Source organism: Mercenaria mercenaria, chromosome 15, assembly GCF_021730395.1.
Source record: "Mercenaria mercenaria strain notata chromosome 15, MADL_Memer_1, whole genome shotgun sequence".
Classification (NCBI taxonomy): Eukaryota; Metazoa; Mollusca; class Bivalvia; order Venerida; family Veneridae; genus Mercenaria; species Mercenaria mercenaria.
In genome coordinates, this window is record NC_069375.1 from 19,540,630 (window position 1) to 19,564,848 (window position 24,219).

Here is a 24,219-nt window from a genome sequence, read left to right on the forward strand (position 1 = left end):
TTTCAGTCTTAATCAGACAGCTGTGGAATATAAATTAATACTACTTGTAAAATATTCTGTACCAGAATCAGAATATTGACAACATCCGTGTAACAGTATATATGTGATTACATTTTATCACGTTTGCTGATATATGACAAAGTGATTTTATATAGGTCAGTCTTATCTTAACTACTAAGGGTTTTCAAAAGTAGTTCATCGTTTGACATTTTGTTCCAAGTTTTACTTCCGGTAAGTAAACTTTAAACATTTTATGCCATCTTCTGCCTATTTTTTCGTTGTATCCCATGTCTTTATTAAATTGCACATTCTTTCTAAAAGCAGTTACTTTATGAACTAAAGATACCTTAATGATATTTAAAACCCATATTTTTCAGAAATGACGAATTACAACATTAAAACCTAATACCTCGGATTTAAAAGCGCTATTTTAGACCCTTTTATTTAACAATTTAGGATAAAAGATATGATTTCGAAATTGATATTTTCGAATTACAAGAAAAAATTGATAAACAGTTTTACAGTTGTCGCAAAGGACGGAAGACTTATACAAAATATTTCCTAGGAAATACAAACAAATCTTAAAACAGTCCTATACACACCATTTACTATGCGGGTGTCGTATATAAACTATGCAAAATCAAACATAATGCTTACTTTTGTAAAATATTTGAAAAATATGTTAAAAGGTTTATTCAAAGAGGATACAATGTCAAAATGGCAAGGCACAGTGTATGTTTCGCGACTGACGCCTCTACAATTGCTAGATTATCCTGTTTGATAATGTGATGACTACTCAGATATGAGACGTGTAGACCAATAAAACGGACGGAGGATTGAATTATCATCTTGCAATTTGCATAAATACACCCTGAAAAGTTATGCACTTAATACACTGATCTTAGACAAGTTATAAAATGCATTCGTGAACTATACTCCGGCTTTACCCTCTTTCTATGATTTCTGTAGTGTAGTAATTTTTCACTAAGTTAAGAACTTAATCTCAGCGTATAATTATTATATCCCCCTCCCCCACCCTTCACAGAAGCAGGGGTATATTGTTTTGCAGATGTCGGTCGGTCTGTTGGTCGGTATGTAGATCCGTTTCCGGATGATAACTCAAGAACGCTTTGGCCTAGGATCATGAAAGTTTATGAGGAGTTTGGTCATTATCAGTAGATGATCCCTATTAATTTTGAGGTCAGAATATCAAAGGTCAAGGTCACAGTGACTCGGAACAGTTAAACGGTTTCCGGATGATAACTCAAGAATACTTGTGCCTAGGATCATAAAAGTTGATAGAGAGGTTGATAATGACCGGTAGGTGATCTTTACTAACTTTGAGATCATTAGGTCAAAGTTCAAGGCCACATTGGCCAGGAACAGTTAAACAGTTTCAGGATGATAACTCAAAAACGCTTGGGCCAAGGATGATGAAAGTTAATAGAGTGTTTAATCATGACCAGCAGATGATCCCTATAGATATTGAGTCAGTAGGCCAAAGGTCAAGGTCAAATTGACCCGGAACAGTCAAACCCTTTTCGGACATTAACTTGAGCAGGCTTGGGGGTAGGATCACAAAACTTTAAAGAGAGGTTGCTCATGACCAGCAGATTGCCCCAGTTGATTTTGAGGTCAATAGGTCAAAGGTCAAGGTCACATTGAACCAGAACAATAGAATCTTTGTTTACAGTGAGCAATTTATTTCTGTTCCTTGTGCAATTACAAAGAATAATAAATTACATATGACAATGTCAGATTTGCTTTTCTTAATATCTATTCCTCTGAATGGCATAGCTGGGCGCAGTCAGATATGTAAATAGAATAGGACTCCTTTTTACCTTTTTAAACTTGGCCTGTTGGCGTGATTAAAAGTTTAAAACCTGATATATATCCGCGTGAATGACAGCGGTTGTGATGTGAAAAAAAAAGAATCATGCTGACATGCGGTGTTCTGTAACCGTCAGCCGTCATTACCATTGTGAGGTTATTGAAATTTAAAGGAATAAGCAAGATTAATTATTCCGGTGAAACTATAATGAATCTAGTTCAATTTTATTTAAATTTCAGTGCGCATCAATACTCTAAGATACCAAACAATGAAAAGAGGTAAGTACAATATGTTTGAAAATATATAAAACTGTCATAGAGTGTACTAAAACACTTCTTATTACGAAATACCGCTCGGAATTGTTGTTAATTAACAGGGAATCGATTCTACCGATTTATACTATCGAATTAAAAAATGTGTCCTTCCGGCACGTGCACAAAGCGTCTAATTTCGGATTTTTTGGAAGGATACGCTTTTTCCTTTTGCCTAATAAGCGTCCAAATAACTTGACCGAACCGCAACGTCTTGCGCATCAATACAAATATGGGCAAATTTGTTTTGAATCCAAAATCTACCATTAAAATGATACGGAATCGATGCTGTCATCAGACGGTTCTTTTCAAATCATATGGAATGAGTTAAAATCGGATCAATTCCCGATTGAGGCAGTCCTTTATTTCATATAACTGTCTACAACTAAATGCGTATATTCACATATTCACGACATTGTTGTATTTTATGCAATTGGGGTCAAAACAATGACTTCTCATATAACAACAGTACTGTTCTTTTTTTCCGGGAAGCTGACTCGAGAGTGGTTCCAATAAGCTTGAAGCACATTTTGTAATCTTTTTACGTAATTGTGAAAAGCAGATAAATAGTCTTCTTTTGGTATCTGTTGGAGAAACTGGTAAATAACGTTGCCAAGGGAACTTCGGGACATTAATTTCTTTCTAGAAAGCATTTTCTTAAGCCCGGGAAATAAAAATGTCACAGGGACTCAGGTCAGGTGAATAATGCAGCTGGTTTACAACTTTTACCTCTTCATAAGCCAAGAAAGATCTTTACGACCTCGCACTTGTGAGAGGAGGCGTTGTCGTGTACAAGATGTACTCCTGGCCATCATTTGTATGGAAGTTTCGTATTTTTTTCATTTTCTTCAATGCAGAGCTCTTGTAGAATTTCCATTGACTGTAATACCAGATGGACAAGGAACTTGAACGACTGGCCCACTAGAATTGAGGAAAATTGCGTGCAATACTAGTATCTTTTTCGAACTTACGGTGCTCTTGACAATACAAGGGCGTTTTATGATCTTTTCGCTTCCATTGCTTAGTATCAGCCCTTTTCTGTGACTCAGGCATGTGCACTCAGGTTTTAGCATGTTAGAAATAGCCAGACTATCACAGCCATTGTACGTTTTCAAAAGTTCTCGGACATATCTAAGGCGTCGTTTCTTTTGCTCTTTTGTGAACAAATGAGGTACCCAGCTAGCGCAAACCTTTCTCGTGTCCAAACGCTTTTTCAGAATTGTTTTCACACTGCCTTCTGATATGCCAACACAACTGGCTGTATCTTTCACCGGCAATCGCACATCCTGTTCGGCCACAACTTTTACAGCAGCGATGTTTGCCTTGGTAACAGAGGTTTTAGGCCTACCAGAACGGGTATCATCTTCGACAGATAATTTCCCACCTTTAAAAGCTTTAACCAACCTAAAAACTGTGGCTCTGAAATTGTCTGAGGTCCATATATACTACACAGTTCATCAAATATCTGCTTTGAATCTATATCAAACCTAATGCGGCATTAAATATAGCTATGACTTCCAGTCTTTTCATCCATTTTAAAATGTGTCAAGTAAATTGCTCGGTATAATAACCCGATCATTTGAAAAGCAATTTGCTGGAAATAAACGGATATCGCTAGCTATTGGACACACCATTCAAGTGCAATAAAGCGTTTTAAAAAATACTTGGGTAAAAAATATCTGGAAGCCCATTAGTGACAGAACTTTTTGCAGGACCCTCGTAGCAATTATACGAATTTTAGAATTATTAAGAAACAAACCCTTTACCTGTTAAGAAATTAATATTGAATTACTTATTATTTTAAAACATCGTGTTGCATAAAAACACATGTGTTAGCGTCTATTCTACAAGTTGCACGCGCCTAATTGAGCTACATTTGTAAGCTCAAAAGTCATTTCATTTTTAATCCGACATATATCCAACTTTGCTTAGACGTACGTATAGCTTCAACGGCAGTCAGATGTCGTGCGCATGGTTTAAAATTATGTTATTCGTAGGATTTTAGTCGCCGACGTCGGTTTGACGTCGTATGTTCGTTTAGATATTTTTTTATCATTTCGATAAAGCGTTTAAAACACGATGTGATGAGTGATCAAATATTCTCATCCGGGCATTACTTTAATGACCATTTTGATGATGTTCTCCATACGATATATGTCGTGATATGCACGAACTTACATACCAATAAAAGTATAAGCGGCTAGGTCCACGTCTTTTTATCACATTGATTTGTCTTTTCTTTCTGCAGGTGCTCTCTTACTCGTAGTTATGTCCTTTTGGACATTTCAAGGTAAGCAAAAACAAGTTATTTTTTTTATCTAGAAATATCTTAAATATGAAATCTATCATAGGTTTATGTAAATGTATTAGTAAAATAACTAGAACAACGTACTTTTTCAGTACATGAACTTCATACCGATAATACAGTAAGTTGACAGTAAACATTCTAATGGCATTCCTTTGTCATTGTTCTGTTGTTGGTTTTTTGTTTTTTATTTTCTTGTTGTTGTTTTTTTGTTGTTGTTGTTGTTGCTGTTTTTTTTTTTTTATCATTTATGTCTTCCCTAGATAGTTTTATTTATTTCTTCAGTTTATATACTATCTTTATAGAAACGCGACAGAAACTAGTTGTTTTGTCCCAGATTCATAACCAGTATCATTCATTCAGATCTTTAAAGGCTTAGTTCTATCATCTACTTTTGTAACTATAGTTTAACTGTTGTTGCGTCTAGGTAAAGAAATTGACGTATTTCATCTAAATTTTATTTTCATCAACTTCATCATTTTTCAGTGTCATAACATACATTCTATTGCCAAACTTGGCGGAAACGAACATGTGAAAAATTTCACATAAACTGTGGGCAAGTAGCTTTAATAGTTACAAAAGTTAATTTTTAATTATTAACTAGTTGCATGAGACTGATTCCTTTAGGTTTCAGAATGGTGGATAAGTTAGAAAATATTGACGGGACTGTGTAATTACAGGATTTTCCGTGTGTTATATTAAAAAGTACTGTTTTTAATTGCTTTTAAAGATAGATGGAACACGCGGACCAATGAGATTTTGACTGTGTGTCTGAATAGAAAATATGACCTGTTAAAACGGAGAGAACTGGGAGATCGTCGCCACATGTTGTATAGCTGCCTCTTCAACTCAGTATGCTCAAATGTTCTGACCATATTTCGGATATCTGCGCCTACTTCTGCAGCGATTCCTGGATAAAAAGTCCATTTTTTGTCCTTAGAATGTCAGAAAATGTACAAAATTCATCCACCTGGGTCTTGTTCACGACGGAATTAATTATATTTCAGAATCAAAGTAAAAAAAATAATGCAAACAATTAAAATTTTAACACAAATGTATAGTAAAACGATCATAAGGCCTAAATTTAGCCCAGTAAATGGGTAGGGAATGACTTTAATTAAATGTCTATGTTGTTACATAAGAAAGCTCCGTTAAATTTTGTATGGTTTTGTAAAGTTACACTTTTTTACTTGAAAACACAACCTGAAAACTATGTCCGCATTTGTTTTCCAAAGACTGTGTAGCTAATGAAAACTAAGCATTCTCAGCTCAGTGTGCTATGTTTGCTAGATTTTAACAGAGTGTATCAGAAGCAAGAATAATGACAAGGTTTGCTATATTTGGAAAGAATGCTTGCGAGAAAAATGTGAAACTAGACTAGTACGGAAATCGAGGCCTCGAAATACTGTTCCGGTATTATACTCTGCCGACCGAGCTACTAGGAAGCTTACACATATTCTCACTTTTTAATAATCAGTTCTAACCGTGACATAAATCCCTACTATTTTGAAGCTGGAAGGTACTATACATAAAGCAGTTACAGGCGTCGGAAACTAATCAGTGTAATTCTATCAAGGCCCAGTTTTGTGCACCAAAGTTTTGTATCACAGGATGAGCAAAATGTGCAGTCACACCATGACTCGAACCCGTTGCATAGATTACCATTCCAATGCTTTATCTATTGACCTTCCGATTCGCACTAACATACCGGTATTCTCCTCTTATTAATAATCAAGTGGTACACTATGAAACAAAAACCGAGTTTACATGTTCACAGTCCTTTGATATTCTGTTCCTACGTATTAAAAGTTAGCAATAAAGTCACGTTTTCTGTCTTTCAGTGAATTCCCAAACGATGCCATCTAATACAACTATACGATGTCGTTTATGCAACAGAGCTAGTACGCTTTCCGACTGCAATAAATTAGTAACTTGTGATAGCATCCTTGAAGTAAGTAAAATTCTAAAATGTTCCGTTCATTCAGGGCATGGTTTTCTAGCTCAAACGAAATGATAGGAGCAACATCTAAAAAGCTACACACACCTGTTCTTCTATACTGAATAGGAGCAACACATTCATTAAAGAGACTTACAAATAGTGTAAACATATAGTTCTAAAACGTTGTTCACTGTAAACGATTGTCTTCGCCATTTTTTGTTTGGTTTAACGTCGAACCGTCGCAGTTATGTCATATGGCGATTTTCCATCTATGATAGTGGAGGCAGACCCCAGGTGCCTCTTCGCGCATTATTTCATCACGGGCGAGCACCTGGGTAGAGCCTGCCGACCTCCCGTAAGCCAGCTGGATGGAGTCCTCACATAAAGAATTAAACGCCCCTGTATGATGCTCGAAACCCACATCGGTAAGAAGCAAGTGACTAAAGTCAGCGACCTAAACCACTCCGCCAAGGAGGCCCTTTCTATGACATCTACTGAAATGGAAACTGTTATAACTGTCATAGTTTTAAAATAAGAATGTTTTCCTTTTCTTTCATTTAATCTTTGTGCTTTTAATTTCAACAAATAAATAAAATGGCATTAGTTACAAATTTAAACGTTTTGCATATGATTAGATAAGTTGATATTATGTCAGCAGTAAAAGTGAATTAATATTTGCAACTCGAAATTTACTCCATATCAGCTATTCAAGTTATTCTACATCAGCAACACCCTTATATCAGCATCACAAAGGTTACTTCAAATCAACAAAAAAGTTATTTTCGATATCAACAATTCGAACCCCCATATCAGCGGTACAAAAGTCATACCGAAATTGAACATTACATATTAATCAATACGACTTGTCCACTTGATGGGGATACCTTTTATTTACAGTAAGGGCAAAATTGAGGTTAGGTAGGCCAAAGTGAGGTTAGGTAGGCCAAAGTGAGGTTAGGTAGGCCTACGCTCCATTAAGCTCCCTAGTTGTGGTTTCACCACTGACCACTCTAATGCGATGTCGTGGCGTGACGATGGATTCCATCATGAATGAGGTGTCGAAAGTGATTAACATAAGTTGTAGAACTTGCTTCGCAATTGACCTAAAATAAATTAGTATAAACTATGAGAAAATAACATTGGAAAAATAGCAGTGGAAATATGACTACTCCAACATCTGGAATACATTACTTACAGGAATGCTATATGGATCAGCTTCGCACTGATCAACTGACCGTAGTGTTCGAAGGAGGCTGCCGTGCGAAAGATGTAAGTTTGTAAACCATTATGTAGTCAAACTGAACCCGAGTTGTATCCCAATCATGTTGTCAATTGGATATGTACATCAAAAACCTTAATGGTATCATATTGTTAAGCGATATTTGCCACAATCACTAAACATACATGTATGTAAAATCTTAGATACAATTAGGCTAATAGGTCTAAAACAATTCACATAAGCAAGGACCGGCTTTATAAAAGAATCATGAATACATACATGTCGTTTTTATTAAGCGTAACTGAAGGTGTTACCCTACTGATACAGTTCATCAGTATGATTCTTGTCATGCGCGGATCCAGAGGGGAGGCGGGGGGGGGGGGGGGACCGGGGGTCCGGACCCCCTCTGGAAAAACTTTAAAAAAGGAAAGACGACAAAATGAAAAGAAAATATTTTAAAAAAGGACAACATTAGGACCGCATTCAAAGTATATGCGGCTGCTGCTACATACGACCCCGACATGATTCATATATATATTAATCATCTAAAAGAAACTTATCTGATTTTATCATTTTCCCAAAGTTAACAGGTTTAACCGTTAGCCCATAAAACTGTGAAAATAAAGGGTATATTGTAATAGAATTGCAGTGGAACGGTGTTCTTGAATGCTCCTAGAATGCCCATGAATGCAGAAAATGAAGCGCTAAATTTCAAAATTTTCCAGGGGGTGGGGGAGGGGCGGTGTCGGACCCCCTCTGAGAAAATTGGCTGGATCCGCGCATGCTTGTTAACTTTTAAAGGTGAGAGTTCCGTGTAATTATCTTGCATTTTAATTCCAGAAAATTCAGGAGTTTTGCTCTGTGTACTTATGTTGTAGGTTTGTTCTAGAATTATATCTGTTTAGATCGGTGTAGATGTTTCAGAATTTTAGAAGTACATATCCGTGTTATTGACTTGCAGGTTTGTTCACGATCAGGCAGGAAGAGGGGCGATTTGGTGTTATGTTCAAGGTAAATATGAAGTTCTTGTCTAATATTGTAAATGAACATACTTAGTACTGGACAAGGGCAATATCGCATCCAGTACTAGTCATAAAATGCAAAAATCATTTACTACGCACCAAGTGGTTCGGAAGTTTCATGTAAATTGTTATATTCATAATCAATGGGCTACAACAAAGCCAATTTCAGATCTTGTGGTTTGTGCACGATTTAAGTCGGACGACAGAACTTCATTGTTTTGTTTCCAGAAACACAAGTTTCGTTAGATATTTTCATAGATGTATGATATACTGATAAATTTAAGACCATTACAGATGTTGTGCTTTTGAAGAAGACTGCAACAAACGCCTTTGTGGAATCAAAGATGGTAAGACTTATATTGTAAAGAGCTATTTAAAACATGATTATTGTATAAAAATACGTTTTCATTGGATCCGAGCATGTATTAACGGGAGAAAAAGTATGTTTAACAAGGCAATTCACGTGCTATTATTGCAGGATGTTTTTATTTTTCAAATGCTGTTATGTTGCCGAATATTCATTCTTGCTCAAATAAACTTCTGGTATCTACGTCTTGTACGTATTCTTTTATAAAATTCTCTTTTTGCAATTGCTTTCCAACCCATAATATAGTTTGCTTCGTTAGCTTCCAGGCCCAACATACTGCCATTTCCACATATAGAGCCGCCCCATTATGTACTCACTTTCTTCCCCAGTACTTTCTTTCGAATTTGTTATTAGAAATAGATGACATCTACATGTTCATCAATAGCCTTGAATATATTGAATCGCACGTTACTTATACAACCAACGATACAGGGAAGTTTTATGTCTTATCTGGTTCTTTTAATGAAACATATAAAGCAACACAAGTCAAATAAACAGATAAAACTATGTGTATTAGTCTTTACTGTATTTAACAGACACCATTGGCAATTCGCAGTGTTATAAATGCAATCACCAGAGAGCTGATATGCCTTGTGTGAACTTAGCGCCTTGCCAACCAAACGAGGTAACAAAAATAATGTTTATTTAAGGATATTCCTCTTCAGTTCAAAAACTGTGTTATTGTTTTGTTTTCATTCTTTGTTTATTGGGAATTATCAAATACTCGTTTTAACTATCCATTACCGTAATGGAATCGGAATCGTCATTACTTTTCCATACTGACTTCTGAAGTTCGTATCAAGTGTATGACGTCGTTTTTTAAAATATGTATCCTTGCGTTAATTTTTATCGAAGGCGGAGTGATATTGTTTTTGCGCTGTTCTTCCAGCTGTTCGTCAGTGCGTGAGTGCGTCCGAAATTAAGTCTTTTAGCTAGAATCACCAATTATTTAGCACATGACCTTTGCTCACATTTAGTTTTTACACTGAGTGCTCTTGACCCAGTAAAAGCAGAGCCTTTCTCCATCACCGCTAGACCCCCAGATTTGGTTAAAAAATGAGAACAATTACTATAACTAAAAAAGTTTTTCAGCCAGAATCAACAAACCGCACAAAATTAATAATTAGCACATGACCTTTTATCCCCCTTGACCCAGTAAAATTTGATTTGTTGAAAAAAAAATGAAATGCTTATAATTAAATTAGCATTTTATCTAGAATCAACAAACATCATATAGTTATTAATTAGCATATCACTTGTGCTCACTATTAGTATTATTCCCCTTAATAAAGTATAATTTTCCCTATTGATCGATAAAGTAGATCATTATAAGGAGGTGGTGCAAGCGCAAGTTTCGTCAGAATCACTTCTGTAACCAGAGTTATTGCCGTTGAATTGTTTTACAAACCATACAACAAATGACACTCGAAAAAAAATTGAATGTCATGCAAGAAACGACATACGGCATACAAATTTCGAATGTTGAATGTCATGCAAAAAAAAAAAACGACATTGGACATATGACATTCGAACTTTAAACTAAAAAATGAATGCTGTTCAGCACGCGACATACGACTTTTGAAAAAATGTTAAATATCATGCAGAAAACGGCATTAGCCTAAACAATTGAATGTCGTTCAGTATGCGACATACGACATTCAGTATGCAACATACGACATTCGAAAGATGTTGAATGTCGTGCAACAAATGACAAAACAACATTGTAAAAAGTTGAATGTCGTGCAGAAACGACATTGGACATACGACATTCGAACTTTAACCTACAAAAATAAATGTCGTTCAGCACGCGACATACGACATACGAGTGATTTAAGTCAATGTTGGTAAACAGAAGAAGCATCATTTTTACCTCTTTCTGTTTCGTTTTCGTGGAAATGGGTAATACAAATGAATCGCTCTACCTGTTTTGCCTGTCTGCATGACCTAGAAGCACTATTTTTTATTAATATTATTATTAGAATTTTTATTTATGTGAATGTCCAGTGTGAACAGGACTAGATTAAACAAATGATCGCAATATTGTGAAGTGTATATACTGTTACCTCCTGTTTATGTTTGCGTTTAAGGACAAAAAATCAAAATTTTGAATTCATACATGTATTGTAAATATATAGGAAGATTTCTCCCTCTGAGCCAGTTCGTATATCGATATTCTACGGTCATACTTATTTTTTTTTTTTGAATATGCGACATTTATTGTATTCTCCCCCATGTAATAAGTTAAGAATAGAATACTTTACATGAATTGATAAAAAAATATCATATGTGTATGGCCTCCCACTTTTTCTTGCAATTTGATATTTAGTTAATATTCTACAGTAATATACGAATTGTCGAACATGTGACATTCTATATTTCCTTAGCTTTTGTGAATGAATTTAAAGTTAATATATTGCATGCACATTTGCACTGTTACCTTTTGTATGGGTTATAGGCCTACTGCTATAATTGTGTAAATACATGTATAGCATTTTATTTTATTTGTATGTTGTATGAACATGTATGTAAAATGTGCTCTTCAATTTAGAGGAAATTTCGAAAAATGGTTGGATGTCGTGCAGAAAACGACACTGAACATCGACATTCGAACTTTGACAAAAAGGTTGAATGGCGTTCAGCACGTGACATACGACATTCCAAAAATGTTGAATGTCGTGCAAAAAAAACGACATTGGACATAAATGACATTCAAACTTTAACCTGAAAAAAATGAAATATCATTCAGCACGCAACATACGACATTTGAAAAGAGGTTGAATGTCGTGCAACAAATAACATACGATGTTAAAGAAAATTGAATGTCGTGCATACAACATACAACATCTGAACTTTGACAAAAAATGTTGAATGTCGTTCAGCACGCGACATACGACATTCAGGAAAAGTTGAATATCGTGCAAAAAACGACATCGGACATTTGACATTCAAACTTTTACCTGAAAAAATGAATGTCTATCAGCACACGACATACGACATTTGAAAAGAGGTTGAATGTCGTGGAGAAAAACGACATTCAAACTTTAACAAAAGAAGTTGAATGTCGTTCACGCGAAATACGACATACAACATTCGAAAAAAAGTTGAAAGTTGTGCAGAAAACGACATTGGACATCTGACATTCGAACTTTTACAAAATGTTGAATGTCGTATGTCAAATGTCATTTTTTGCACAAATTTCAACTTTTTTTCGAATGTTGTATGTCGCGTGCTGAAGACATTCATTTTCATTGGTTAAAGTTCGAATGTCGTATGTCCAATGTCTTTTTTTGGATGACATTCAACTTTTTTCGAATGTCATATGGCGTATGTCGTGTGCTGAACGACATTCATTTTTTTACTAAAAGGTTAAAGTTCGAATGTCATATGTCCAATGTCATTTTTGCACGGCATTAAAATTCTTTGAATGTCATTTGTCGTATGTCGTTTGTTGCATGACATTCAACTTTTTTCCGAATCTCGTATGTCGCGTACTAAACGACATTCAATTTCTTTCGAATGTCATATGTCATATGTCGTTTATTGCACGACATTCAAAATGTCTTATGTCGTATGTTGCGTACTGAATGACATTCAATTTTTTGAATGACATATGTCGTTTGTTGCACGACACTCAATATTTTTCGAATGTCGTTTGTTGTATGTTGCGTACTGAACGACATTCAATTATCTTGAATGTCGTATGTCGTTTGTTTAGCCATCTTCACACAGCTAATATTTGACCTGTTTTGGATACACCTAAAATAGACATTAAAAATTCAAATGGGCTTTGTCTGCAATGTTGTCTTTATAAATCGACTGTACATTCGCAGTCCGTTTGAAGTTTGCGTGCTGAAGACATTCATTTTCATTGGTTAAAGTTCGAATGTTGCATGTCAAATGTCTTTCTTTGGATGACATTCAACTTTTTTCGAATGTCATATGGCGTATGTCGTGTGCTGAACGACATTCAGTTTTTTACTAAAAGGTTAAAGTTCGAATGTCATATGTCCAATGTCATTTTGCACGGCATCAAAATTCTTTGAATGTCGTTTGTCGTATGTCGTTTGTTGCACGACATTCAACTTTTTTCCGAATCTCGTATGTCGCGTACTAAACGACATTCAATTTCTTTCGAATGTCATATGTCATATGTCGTTTATTGCACGACATTCAAAATGTCTTATGTCGTATGTTGCGTACTGAATGACATTCAATTTTTTGAATGACATTTGTCGTTTGTTGCACGACAATCAATATTTTTCGAATGTCATTTGTTGTATGTTGCGTACTGAACGACATTCAATTATCTTGAATGTCGTATGTCGTTTGTTTAGCCATCTTCACACAGCTAATATTTGACCTGATTTGGATACACCTAAAATAGGCATTAAAAATTCAAATGGGCTTTGTCTGCAATGTTGTCTTTATAAATCGACTGTACATTCGCAGTCCGTTTGAAGTTTGCTGAAAAGGTATTATATTGTACCCCAAATTTTAGAACCTTATCATAAAATAGGTTTCATCATTGAGTCAAATAAATGTAAATAATTTCTAACCAATGGTTCTGTGTTAACAATTAAATTTGAAATCTTGAAAGAGGTTTTTAGACTCCTTTATACAGTTTATCTTTCGCCATAGAAGAAGTGCCGCTCACTGCAAATTCCACACCAAGAAAGCTGTAATGCTGGACATATTCTAGCCGCTCATCCTGAAATATGAACTTTCTTTCGGGTACCGAACTTGCTTGTTAGACTTTTGTCTTCTCGGTGCTGGAATCTAAATCCCATTCTTGGCAGAAAAGCTCTATTCCGTTAATTCGTTGTTGTAGCCCGTCTTGTGATATTGAAAAGATTACGATGTCATCTGCATACATTAAGCAATGAATAGTTTTCCCATTCAGTTCAACTGTACCATCAGCACTGTTTAAATATTCTGGTAGAGAGTTCGTGAATATTTTGAATAAATCAGGACTCAAAACACAAAAGAAAAACATCGCCTTGTTTCAGTCAAACATTGAACACGAATGTTTCTGAAACGCTGATACCGTCCTTAAAACACAGTGCAGATTTCTTTAACATGTTGCTGAGGATTTTGTACAACAAGCCCCCAATTCCAATGTTTAACAGCTGGATGCAAAACTGGATAAAATGCCTTCTTAATTTCAATATCGCATGCATATAATTGCTTACTTCCCGAATTCTTTTATTTATCTATTATTGTTTTCAGTACAAACATGACCTGATGGTCTGCTAGGTTTTGAAAATCAAATCTAACATTCGTTGATGATGCTGTTGTCTGCTATACACTTGTTAAGCCTCTCATTTATTGCTATGCTGAAAACTTTTGATGTGCTTAAATTGATTACAATGCCTCGATAATTTTCGGGTTGTGTTGGATCATTTTTCTTCAGTAGTGGCTTAATATATGCAGTAGCCCACTCCGTGGCCGAGTGGTCGTTGACTTTAAATCACTTGCCCCTCTTCGATGTGGGTTCGAGCCTCACTCGGGGCGTTGAATTCTTCACGTGAGGAAGCCATCCAGCTGGCTTACGGAAGGTCGGTGGTTCTACCCAGGTGCCCGCTCGTGATGAAATAACGGGAGCGGCACCTGGGGTCTTCCTCCACCATTAAAGCTAAGAAGTCGCCATATGACCTATCATGTGTCGGTGCGACGTTCAATTAAAAAAAAAAACAAAAAAAAGAACATTCTTGTGGTTTAAAAGATGTAAAATTCTGTCGTTAAGTAATCGCATTGTAACATTCGTCTAGGTCAATGAATTTGTCATTGTTGTCCTGACTTTAGTCATGCTCAGTACCAGTTCTAGCATTTAAATCACAACAGATAATTATTTCACTCATTTCGAAAACATAGTATGTCCTTCTTAATATCATCAATAGAAACGTTTGCTTTCTCATTTCTAACAAAGGCAAAGGTAAATATCCTTATCAGTATTTATACAACCTTTCTTAATCTTTAATCATTGATATTCTGAACATTCTGTTGGAAAAAATTACACATGCTTTTTACATAATTCTTTTTTAATGAATATACTAAGACATCCAAAATATCTACCATTACCTGACCCCTTTCTAAACTTTGAACGTAGATGCATTGTTTCTTTCTCTGACCTTTGAGTTTCAGATAGCATTATGATGTCATGTTGTTCCAACGCCTGGACGAAATCTGGATTTTTTTCACTTATTGTACTATTTTGACTTTAGGCCCCCAACATTACAAACGCAAACAGATAAATTGTTTTTGTTCTGCACTTTAAAATGTTTGATTATATCCACAAAGTGCTTTGCATTTTAAAAACTTCAAGATTTCTACTATTCGAGGTAAATTTATAGCACAAGTTGAAATTAGATGCTTAATTTCAAGTTGCCGCGTATCTACCTGGTCGAAAAGTCTATTGCGAAAGCTGGATTTCGTACTGTTCATGTATTAGAGAATAATTCAGAAATAAGTGAAGGAGATAAATGTAGTTGAATTTAGTTTTATTAAAATACAGATTATGAGAATCTAGTTTTATCCAAACCGCATCATGACTAGATCAAAACCGTTAACCATTGATATATTTGTATGTAACCCTATGGGAAATTAATTGTACTTTGGGGCGATTTGTGACAGTTTAACGACGATTTCTTAGAAAACCAACGCACAGCTTATTTACACTGACATATCCTTGATTGATTAATATATATATATTATAAATATGAGAGACTTACGGTACCAAATACTTGCACCGAAAATTTCCATGCATTTTCTTCTAGTACACTGTTAAAATAAACAATACAATAAATACAGATTATGAGAATCTAGTTGTTATCCAAACCGCATCATGACTTATACCTGTACGAAATTTTACAGCTGTAAAAGACCTGTATTTTTGTTCAAAATAACAGTCATGCTTATTCTAAATATTCCAAATTTACACCTGTAGATTTTATATAACAACATTGATTTTACAGTTGTAGATTTCAATTTACAGCTGTCAAACGACTGTAAAACAGTTCGAAATATGCAAATGAGCTACACCTGTGAAAAAGTTACAGCTGTAAAAATGCCCAAAAGTTACAGCTGTAAAAATGAAAAAAGTTACAGCTGTAAAAATGCCCAAAAGTTACAGCTGTAGAAATATTATAGGTGTTGAAAAAGAGGGCATTATTTTAAGGGACGAAAGTAGAGGTGCAAAAAGTTTTAGGATGAATTGTAATTCTCTAGATAAGGTAGCAATTACTATGAAAATAGCAAAATAAATGATCTAGTACGTAACGTATATGTGGTATGAGTACAGTATAGCAACAGCAAAATTCAAGGGTAGGATACAAAGTAGGACATTTGCAGATCTTGTTATAAAATTTTCTTTGTCAGTCATGAAAACATATGACAATCTTGTAATTATTTCTTTTAAACTTATCGGCTTCAAGTATAGAGTAAATTGTTAATGTATGTTCTTATACATGTCCTTTTACAACTATTATAGACAATTAAACATCTGTACTTACTCTATACCGCTTTAAATTCCAAAATTTTACAAGATGTGATGTCTGTGTGAATTTCAGTTATATCCCGCCAAAATGCATTAAAGATGGCTGACAATACTCATGTTTCCCTCCAAAAATGTTACAGCTGTAATTTTGAGACATGGTCATTTTACAGCTGTAACTTTAAACAGTAAAAGTTTCACAGCTGTAAATTGAGACCTTCATATTTTACACCTGAAAATTTCAACTGTATTTCTGATCATTTTTCCACTTACAGGTCTTTTACAGTTGTAATTTCAAAATACAGGTCTTTTACAGACGTTTTACAGCTGTAAAACTGGTCCTTTTTTCGTTCAGACAGATCCAAACCGTTCACCGTTGTTCCGAAACGTTACATACTTAATATATGTAGTTGACGTCAAATTGTATTTTGTCGCAAAATACAAAATTTTCAGTTGAGAAACCAGTGACTACATACGTAAAAATGTGAAAAGAAATCCTTTATTTTAATTGTTTTTCCTGATATCCTTCTTTTTAATTGTTTTTCCTGACATATTGAAAGCTAACTTTGGATCAACACCAATAGTAACGTTTGCTTTAACCAGCATTAACACCACTAACGCCCTCGGGTTGAGTTAATCTTAATCCCCAGTCAATGTAAAGAAGATCATTAGCTGATTAAGTCCAAAGTAGACGGATGAAGGCACCCAAGGTTAGCTTTCAATATAATATATATTTATATTTTCTTTTTTTTTTTGTATGAAAGTAAAAAGATATATAACTATTCTAATAATGCAAGAATTTATTAATATCATTTAAAAGTTTCGTTTTCGCTTCCAGATTGCCATAATATGCAAGTTAATGATTTAAACTGAAATGATTTCATCATTTATTTCTTACAGTTTGGAGCTTATAATGATGAGTTAAAACGGAATAAACATTCATATAAAAATCTGTGTTAAATGGATTAAGTCAGCAATTGTTATACGGTGTTTTTGTCCTTTTCTGCTCGGAAGAGGCCTTACTGGACAGATCTCACACGTGTTCACTGTTGTAGTTACCATTACGCTGATATCCTGACGAAAACAATGTTTTATAATTCAACTTTTCATTTTTAAGTACAATCCAACACGTAATATGTCGCGATTAGCCGTCTGTAATATAACCCCCAAAACGTAAACATATGTACAGCCTATCTCCCTAACAGCATTAAAGTATTTAAGGAACAGCTTGTATTTTGTGCTCCAGATGTGTTATATAAGTCAAAAGGATGTTGGTGGACGAGACACTTTTGATTCTGGCTGTTTCTCCAAATTAGTAAGTATATAGTAATTGTCTATTAAAATATACTAAGTATATACCTAGCGCGCACTGCAATTAGCAAGCAATCGTATATCTTACAATAAGCCGTTCACAACTGATGTTGCCCCGGAGCTTGGGAGGGGCACCAATATATCCCTAACTAAATTTGAATTTACCAACGCTGACTTGAATAGAGTTGGGAGTGTCTGCATATCTTAGCCACAGCCACTGTCAGATTTTTATCCCGTTCGTTTTTAAACAAGTGAATGAATTATTGCAATTATTTCAATACAAAGTCCCTTACTGAAAGGCAACTAATTTTCTCTACTGCAGTATAACATAATGATCGGATAGCTGTCAATGATGTATAAAAAATTTTTACTGTATATACAATATGTTATATAACAACATTCGGATTGAAATTTGCATACTGTGAAATCATTTAATTTCGTGGGCATGAAATTTCGTGGTTTTGGTCAAAACGGCAATTTCGTGGGGATATGAATTCGTGGATTTCATCTTTTGAACATAAAATGAATGGGAATTTTACTTTTTCGTTGGGATTAAATTTCGTGGATTCTCAACCATGAAATCCACGAAAATTAGTCCCCCACGAATATTAATGATTTCACAGTATACAAAACTCTACAGTTGTTCATTGTTTCATACCATCTATAAATATAAAAAAGTATTTAATTTCAATTTTGGTAACATTCCATTTTGAAATTGGACGTATCATAATATCAAAGGGAAGTAATTCTGAAGAAATTACCCTACAAATATTAACTGGGTCCATATGACATATGAGCTTCTATAAAAATATTTTACATACTGGACAGGAAAAGATGAATGTTGACTTTTTCATTCAGGTGTGACTTTGACCTTTAAACTAGGAGTCTAGGAATTTCACTTGACAAAGCGTCTTATTTTGGGTTACAGTTGTGTCAAGTAATAGCAAAATTCCTTAATTGATGGCAAAGTTATGGACCAGAAAGTAATCAAATCTTATTGACTATTGACCTCCTACAGTGACTGACCATTGAGTTAGGGATAAGGGGGTCCGTAAGTCATGTTGTCTCATTATGGAAAATATTTGTGCAAAGAAATATTAAAATCCCTTCATGAATGACAGTTATTGATCATACAGGAAAACCTCCTACCGGCCTTTGACCGAAAAGTGTGACCTTGATATTTGTATCAGCTTATCATGGGGTATATATTTGTGCTAAATAATATTAAAATCCCTTTAAGGGTAGTTACAATCCAGACAAGAAAAAGGCTGTTTGTCTTTGACTCCCGATTATGACCTTGACCCCTCAGCTAAGGGTCCGGGTTTACGCATGACATGTAGCTCACTGACGAAATATTTGTGCCAACTGATATTTAAATCCTTTTTTGCATAACATAACAAAGTCTCAAATTCACTCAAACATTTTATAACTACATGACCACCGGCCCTGGTACAGATAATATATACTGAACATACAATCACAATACAATAAACAGTTCAGTACAATAAACAGTTGTGGACCGGATTGAAAAAAGAAATCCATTGACCTTTGATCTCCAAGTGTGACCTTACATTTTAAGCCAGGGTTCTATGTGTTGTGTTTGACACGTTGCTTGATTATGGGTAACATGTATGCCAAGTAATATTGCGATCCATTAGTGGATGGCAGAGTTCTAGACTGGACAAGAAAAGGTCTCTGTTCATGCCATGTTACCATCTGACTGCTAAGTGTAACTTGTCCCTTGAGCCAGGGGTCGGAAAAATGTGCACGACACATTGTCTTGTTATGGGGTACATTTGTGCCCAGTACTTGTAAAATCCCTTCAAGAATGGCAGAGTTATGGACCGGTCAGAAAAAAAAGACCTGTCGACTTCTGACTTCCAAGTGTGACCTTGACCTTTGAGCTAGGGTTCAGGGTTTTGAGCAAGAAACGTCGACGCAATAAACTGGAACGTTCATTATATGATAGTCTGTTAAAGCCTAGAATGTACTAGATAAGTGTATATTGTAGTTCATTAAAATAGAATGTTATTTATTGTTAAAACTGTTTGGATAAAGCTAAAAGGTAAATGTAAGCTTTGTTTATTGTAATCAGTAAACAATATGAGCTACAAAAAACTGTGTACGACAAACTAGACGTCCATATCCAGTACCAGGTACTTACCTTGGTTTAGTTTACCTGCTGGTACAGCCCTTTAAATATTGTCAAGTGCCAAGCAAGGGAGCTATTATATAGTACCATTTTTCACGTCTTTGGTATCACGTGACCCGAGACTGAGCCAACGAACTCCTTCACTTAAAGTGGGACAGTCCACCAGTGAGCTATTGAGGCAGCCAGGCTTTACTGGAGGTTTCGTCACATCCTAATGTTTTCAAACTTATTCGAGTATCTAGTCATAAATCGTCACTTACCAGCAATACTCTGCTATTAAAGAATATTCACGTTGCTGCCAACTCTTCTGATATACAAATTTTGTGCCAACCGTCAAAATGTCTCGTCATGGCATTTACTAAATTTATTTTGATAGGTCTTATTTGCGGATTTCACTTAAGCTCCACTATGTGTGTCAAATTTTCAGGCAAAATGTTTTAAAGGTATATTAGATCCAAAACTCATATTTGAAACTAAACATGAGCAAGTACTTCACAGAGTTTATGTAAATATGAAATAAACAATTTTATGTGTATTAAGATACAGGAAAGTTAAATACATTTGTTAAGGATTTTATACATTTGAAGTAAATATCTAAGAATAATATTTATGTGAAAGCTTCCTATTGGATATCTTTAAATTTCAAGGTTTGTCATAGTGTAATGGCACTAGCGTACGAAAATTATCGCGTCTGTGTGCTAAATGCGACAGTACCTGGTCCGGGTTTAACTTGGAACGAAAGATGTGGAGATATTGGAAAGCGACAAACAACTGTATGCACGTCATGTTGCGCAGATACAGCATGTAATTATGGTACGTGTGAAGAACTGAGAGGTAATAAACTATTCATTTTGTATTACTATGACAATATCTTTTGACAAACTGATGTGTTTACCTCTCTGTCTAAACAAGCATGTAACTACAATAGTTATGAAATTTGACAGTTGTTGAGTACTTTTCATTTCTCTGTCGTAGTATAATTACAAACCTAATTCTTTACAATTGTAAAACTGTAACTGTTATCTTACTTCCATTTTGTATACTTCGGTTATTTTGCACCTAAAGTCATCTTTTTTATTAGTTTCATTACATGTGGAAAATACGTTACCTTTAGTCAATATTCAACCGTTAAAATATGGCTGAACTTCAATAGATACTTTAGATATTGTACGTACATAATTATGTATTTCATGTTTTCAGACAGGCTTTTCAAGATGGCAGAGGTTGGAAAATTTGACATGAAGACGCTAAAAGAAATACCGTAACATTATGTAATTTGTAAGCAAACAAGCATAATAAAATATTTTATTTCAATATATTCTTCTTTCTTGCCCCTCATTGATACGGGTTCAAGCCTCAGTAAGGGCCTTGGATTCTTCACGTGACGAAGCCATCCAGCAGGCTTACGGAAGGTCTTCTACCTAGGTGCCTGCTCGTGATGAAATAATGCACAGAAGGGCCACTGGGTTGATTTGAAAGTATATATAATTTACAGTCGCAGTTAATGAATATTTTTATTCAAAATGGCCTGCTCACTCAGAAGTATCTTTACAGTCTTTTGATTTCTGAGACCTTTACTGTGTTCCCTGACAATATAGTAAAATACTATCTTGTTTCCTAAACGTGTCCTGCACAACATTCAGATCCCTAGCTTTAAGGTCAAGGTTACATTTAGAGGTTAAAGGTAAACACGGTCAGTTTCTTGTCCGTTTCATAACTTTTACATCGATGAATGGATTTTAAAATTACTTGGCAAAAACGTTCCCTATATTGAGATGACGTGTCAGACGCAATACCAAGAATCATAGCTTTTAGTTCAATGTCATACTTAGAAATCAAAGGTTAACATTGTATGTTTCTTGTCTGGTCAATAACTTCGCCATTCGTCAAGAGATGTTAAATTACTTATCGCAAATGTTCACTATAATAAGTTGATCTGTCATTTTTTTATTATCTGGTCACAAAATGATTCACACCTAAACTTTTCTGGCATATTCTGCGCAGACAACTGTAGCATTCTTGGGCGCACTTCGAGGGCGTTTGTCACTAATAGTGACAGCTCTTGATGGAGATTCAATTTTAAACACTTAGTATATTTGAGAGTTATGTATTTTTCCCCTATAAGATGTCAAGGTCAGTAATGGCTTAACACTTCATGTTATTTTTTGAATACCGATGGTTAAAAATAAATACTATAGCCTAGGCAGTGAAACTAGAAATACAAACTTCAAGTAGGAACTATCTATTTTAGATATATGTGTAGTTAACTGCATCAAAAACGTAGACTGAAAAAAAAAGTCATTTTCTGAAAAAGAGTTATTTGAGCTGAAAAAAATGATCCCGGGTAAAATATTTCGTAAAAATGGAGACAACTCCGTTAAGACTTTATGGTAGGCTTAGGTGGCTATTGGCGTAGAACCTCATGAAACTATGCTCTTTTTACCTCTAGGCAGGGAAAAAGCATGCATAATTGCCACATGGATTAGCAATCTGAATAGAAAACTATGTAAAGATCAAGTAAGTTAATGCCCGGGGAAAGTGTGACATTTTCTGTGGTGAAATTTGTCAACAAACAGACATTTTTTAAAAAGAAAAAAAGTCAAAACCTACAGAAATTCACAAGGTGAAATATGTTGAAAAAGCTACTGCTGGAAAGTAAATATCAAGAAATATGAGAAAATCAAAGAAATCAATTTCAGAACTATTAGATGCATGACTGACTTATCATGCATAGTATTTAACATAGATAGGTTACTTTTCCTTTGCACTGATATAACATGGACAGGATTAAGGTTAACAAACGGTGCTCACTTAAGAAATGAAATTATTTTTTCCGATGTTCATGCGAAATGAACGACAAAATGAAATCGGCAAATCCATGAATGTTTAATTTGCCGATCCTATTCTGTCGTTCATTTCGCATGAACACCGAAAAAATAGTTTCATTTCTTATATTTACATTATATTTCCTTTCCATTTGTAAACAAGATAATATTATAAAATGCACATATTTTGTCGCATTTATCATTAAAATCAGCTTCCCGGCCATTCTGTTCAACACACGGAATAACTGCGACGTCATCTAAGGAACGTTCTCCCTGACTATACGCGGACGTCGTCAAAACAGTGGTCGGTTATCACTAAGCACCGATGACGTAAATTTCGCGCCTTTCCTTTTGCTGTTCATACGAAATGAACGTCATAATTTTCAATGGAAAAGAATAGGGCGAATGTAAATATTCAATAATTTCACTATATAAATAGATTATTTCCCTTGTGTAAAGAAGGCTTAGGGTAAGTCTCTATATAGCCTTTATATTAACGATTAATGCGAAAGCGATAATGTTACACACTGATAGCCACACGAGAATTACATGCAGACATAGACATGTCATAGTACGCTTATCAGCGACCACTACTGCGGGAAATATAAAGTGATAGTATTGGACTGGGAATTCAAACATAAAAAATAAAACAAGTAGTAAGCGCATTCACAAAATAAAACTTAAGGTCGAGTCCTGTGGGACTGTTTTAAATTTTGCTCACTTCAAGTAAAATCTACCTACATTTCTTCCACAAAATGTAATCTAAATTAAGAGTAAAGGCGAAAAAGATAACTTTAACCGCATTTAACTCAGTATTTTTAAAGATGTCTAACACTGCCCCTTTCTGTTTCGGAGGTAAATTCACTTTAAACAGCAAGAAATCACATTATCAAATGGAAAAAAAGTCAAGTTTTGTATAATAAATCAATACCAAGTCTTGAAAAAAGTAAAAACTTACTAGTAAAAAGGAATATAAGGAAACAATGATGGTCCCATATGATATTAAATACTCTTCGAAAGGAGGAACCCTATTAGGTATCTAATACCTTAAGTAGTGATGTTCGAGTTCCCATGGTCAAAGTATTTTAATTTTTGTGTGTAAACATGCCTTAAATAATTCGGATTCATAGTTTTACGTTTCAATCATGCCGTTTCAGGCCATTCTCATTTATCAGATGTTCGACATGGTACCGGAGACGAACCTCTGATTTAGTTCGCGTATTTTCTTGGTTGGCATGCATACCGGTAGCAATAACAGGAAGTAAAATAAGCCAAGGAAGCCGTGGTAAACGTACTGTAAGCGAGAATGTCTCAGTTTGCAAAATTCTATCCTTTAATGAGAAAGTTCATCAGACTACGAAGGTTTTTAATTTTTGTTGAAGAAAACGAACACTTTTATAATCTTCTTTAGCCTTCGCAAATAGTACAAGAAAATCTATCATATGCAA

At 34.9% G+C, this 24,219-nt stretch overlaps 1 protein-coding gene across 1 annotated transcript; it reads left to right on the forward strand.

Annotated features, from left to right (window-relative positions):
- On the forward strand, positions 1-21,260 carry LOC123560518 (uncharacterized). Its single transcript, XM_045352701.2, has 11 exons — positions 1-231; positions 2,071-2,109; positions 4,391-4,432; positions 6,289-6,398; positions 7,584-7,655; positions 8,567-8,616; positions 8,922-8,974; positions 9,531-9,619; positions 17,730-17,798; positions 20,594-20,780; positions 21,147-21,260. Exons 2-11 carry the CDS (start codon positions 2,100-2,102, stop codon positions 21,209-21,211), a joined length of 747 nt encoding a protein of 248 aa, XP_045208636.2. The 5' UTR covers positions 1-231; positions 2,071-2,099; the 3' UTR covers positions 21,212-21,260.
- The last annotated feature ends 2,959 nt before the right edge of the window (positions 21,261-24,219 follow it).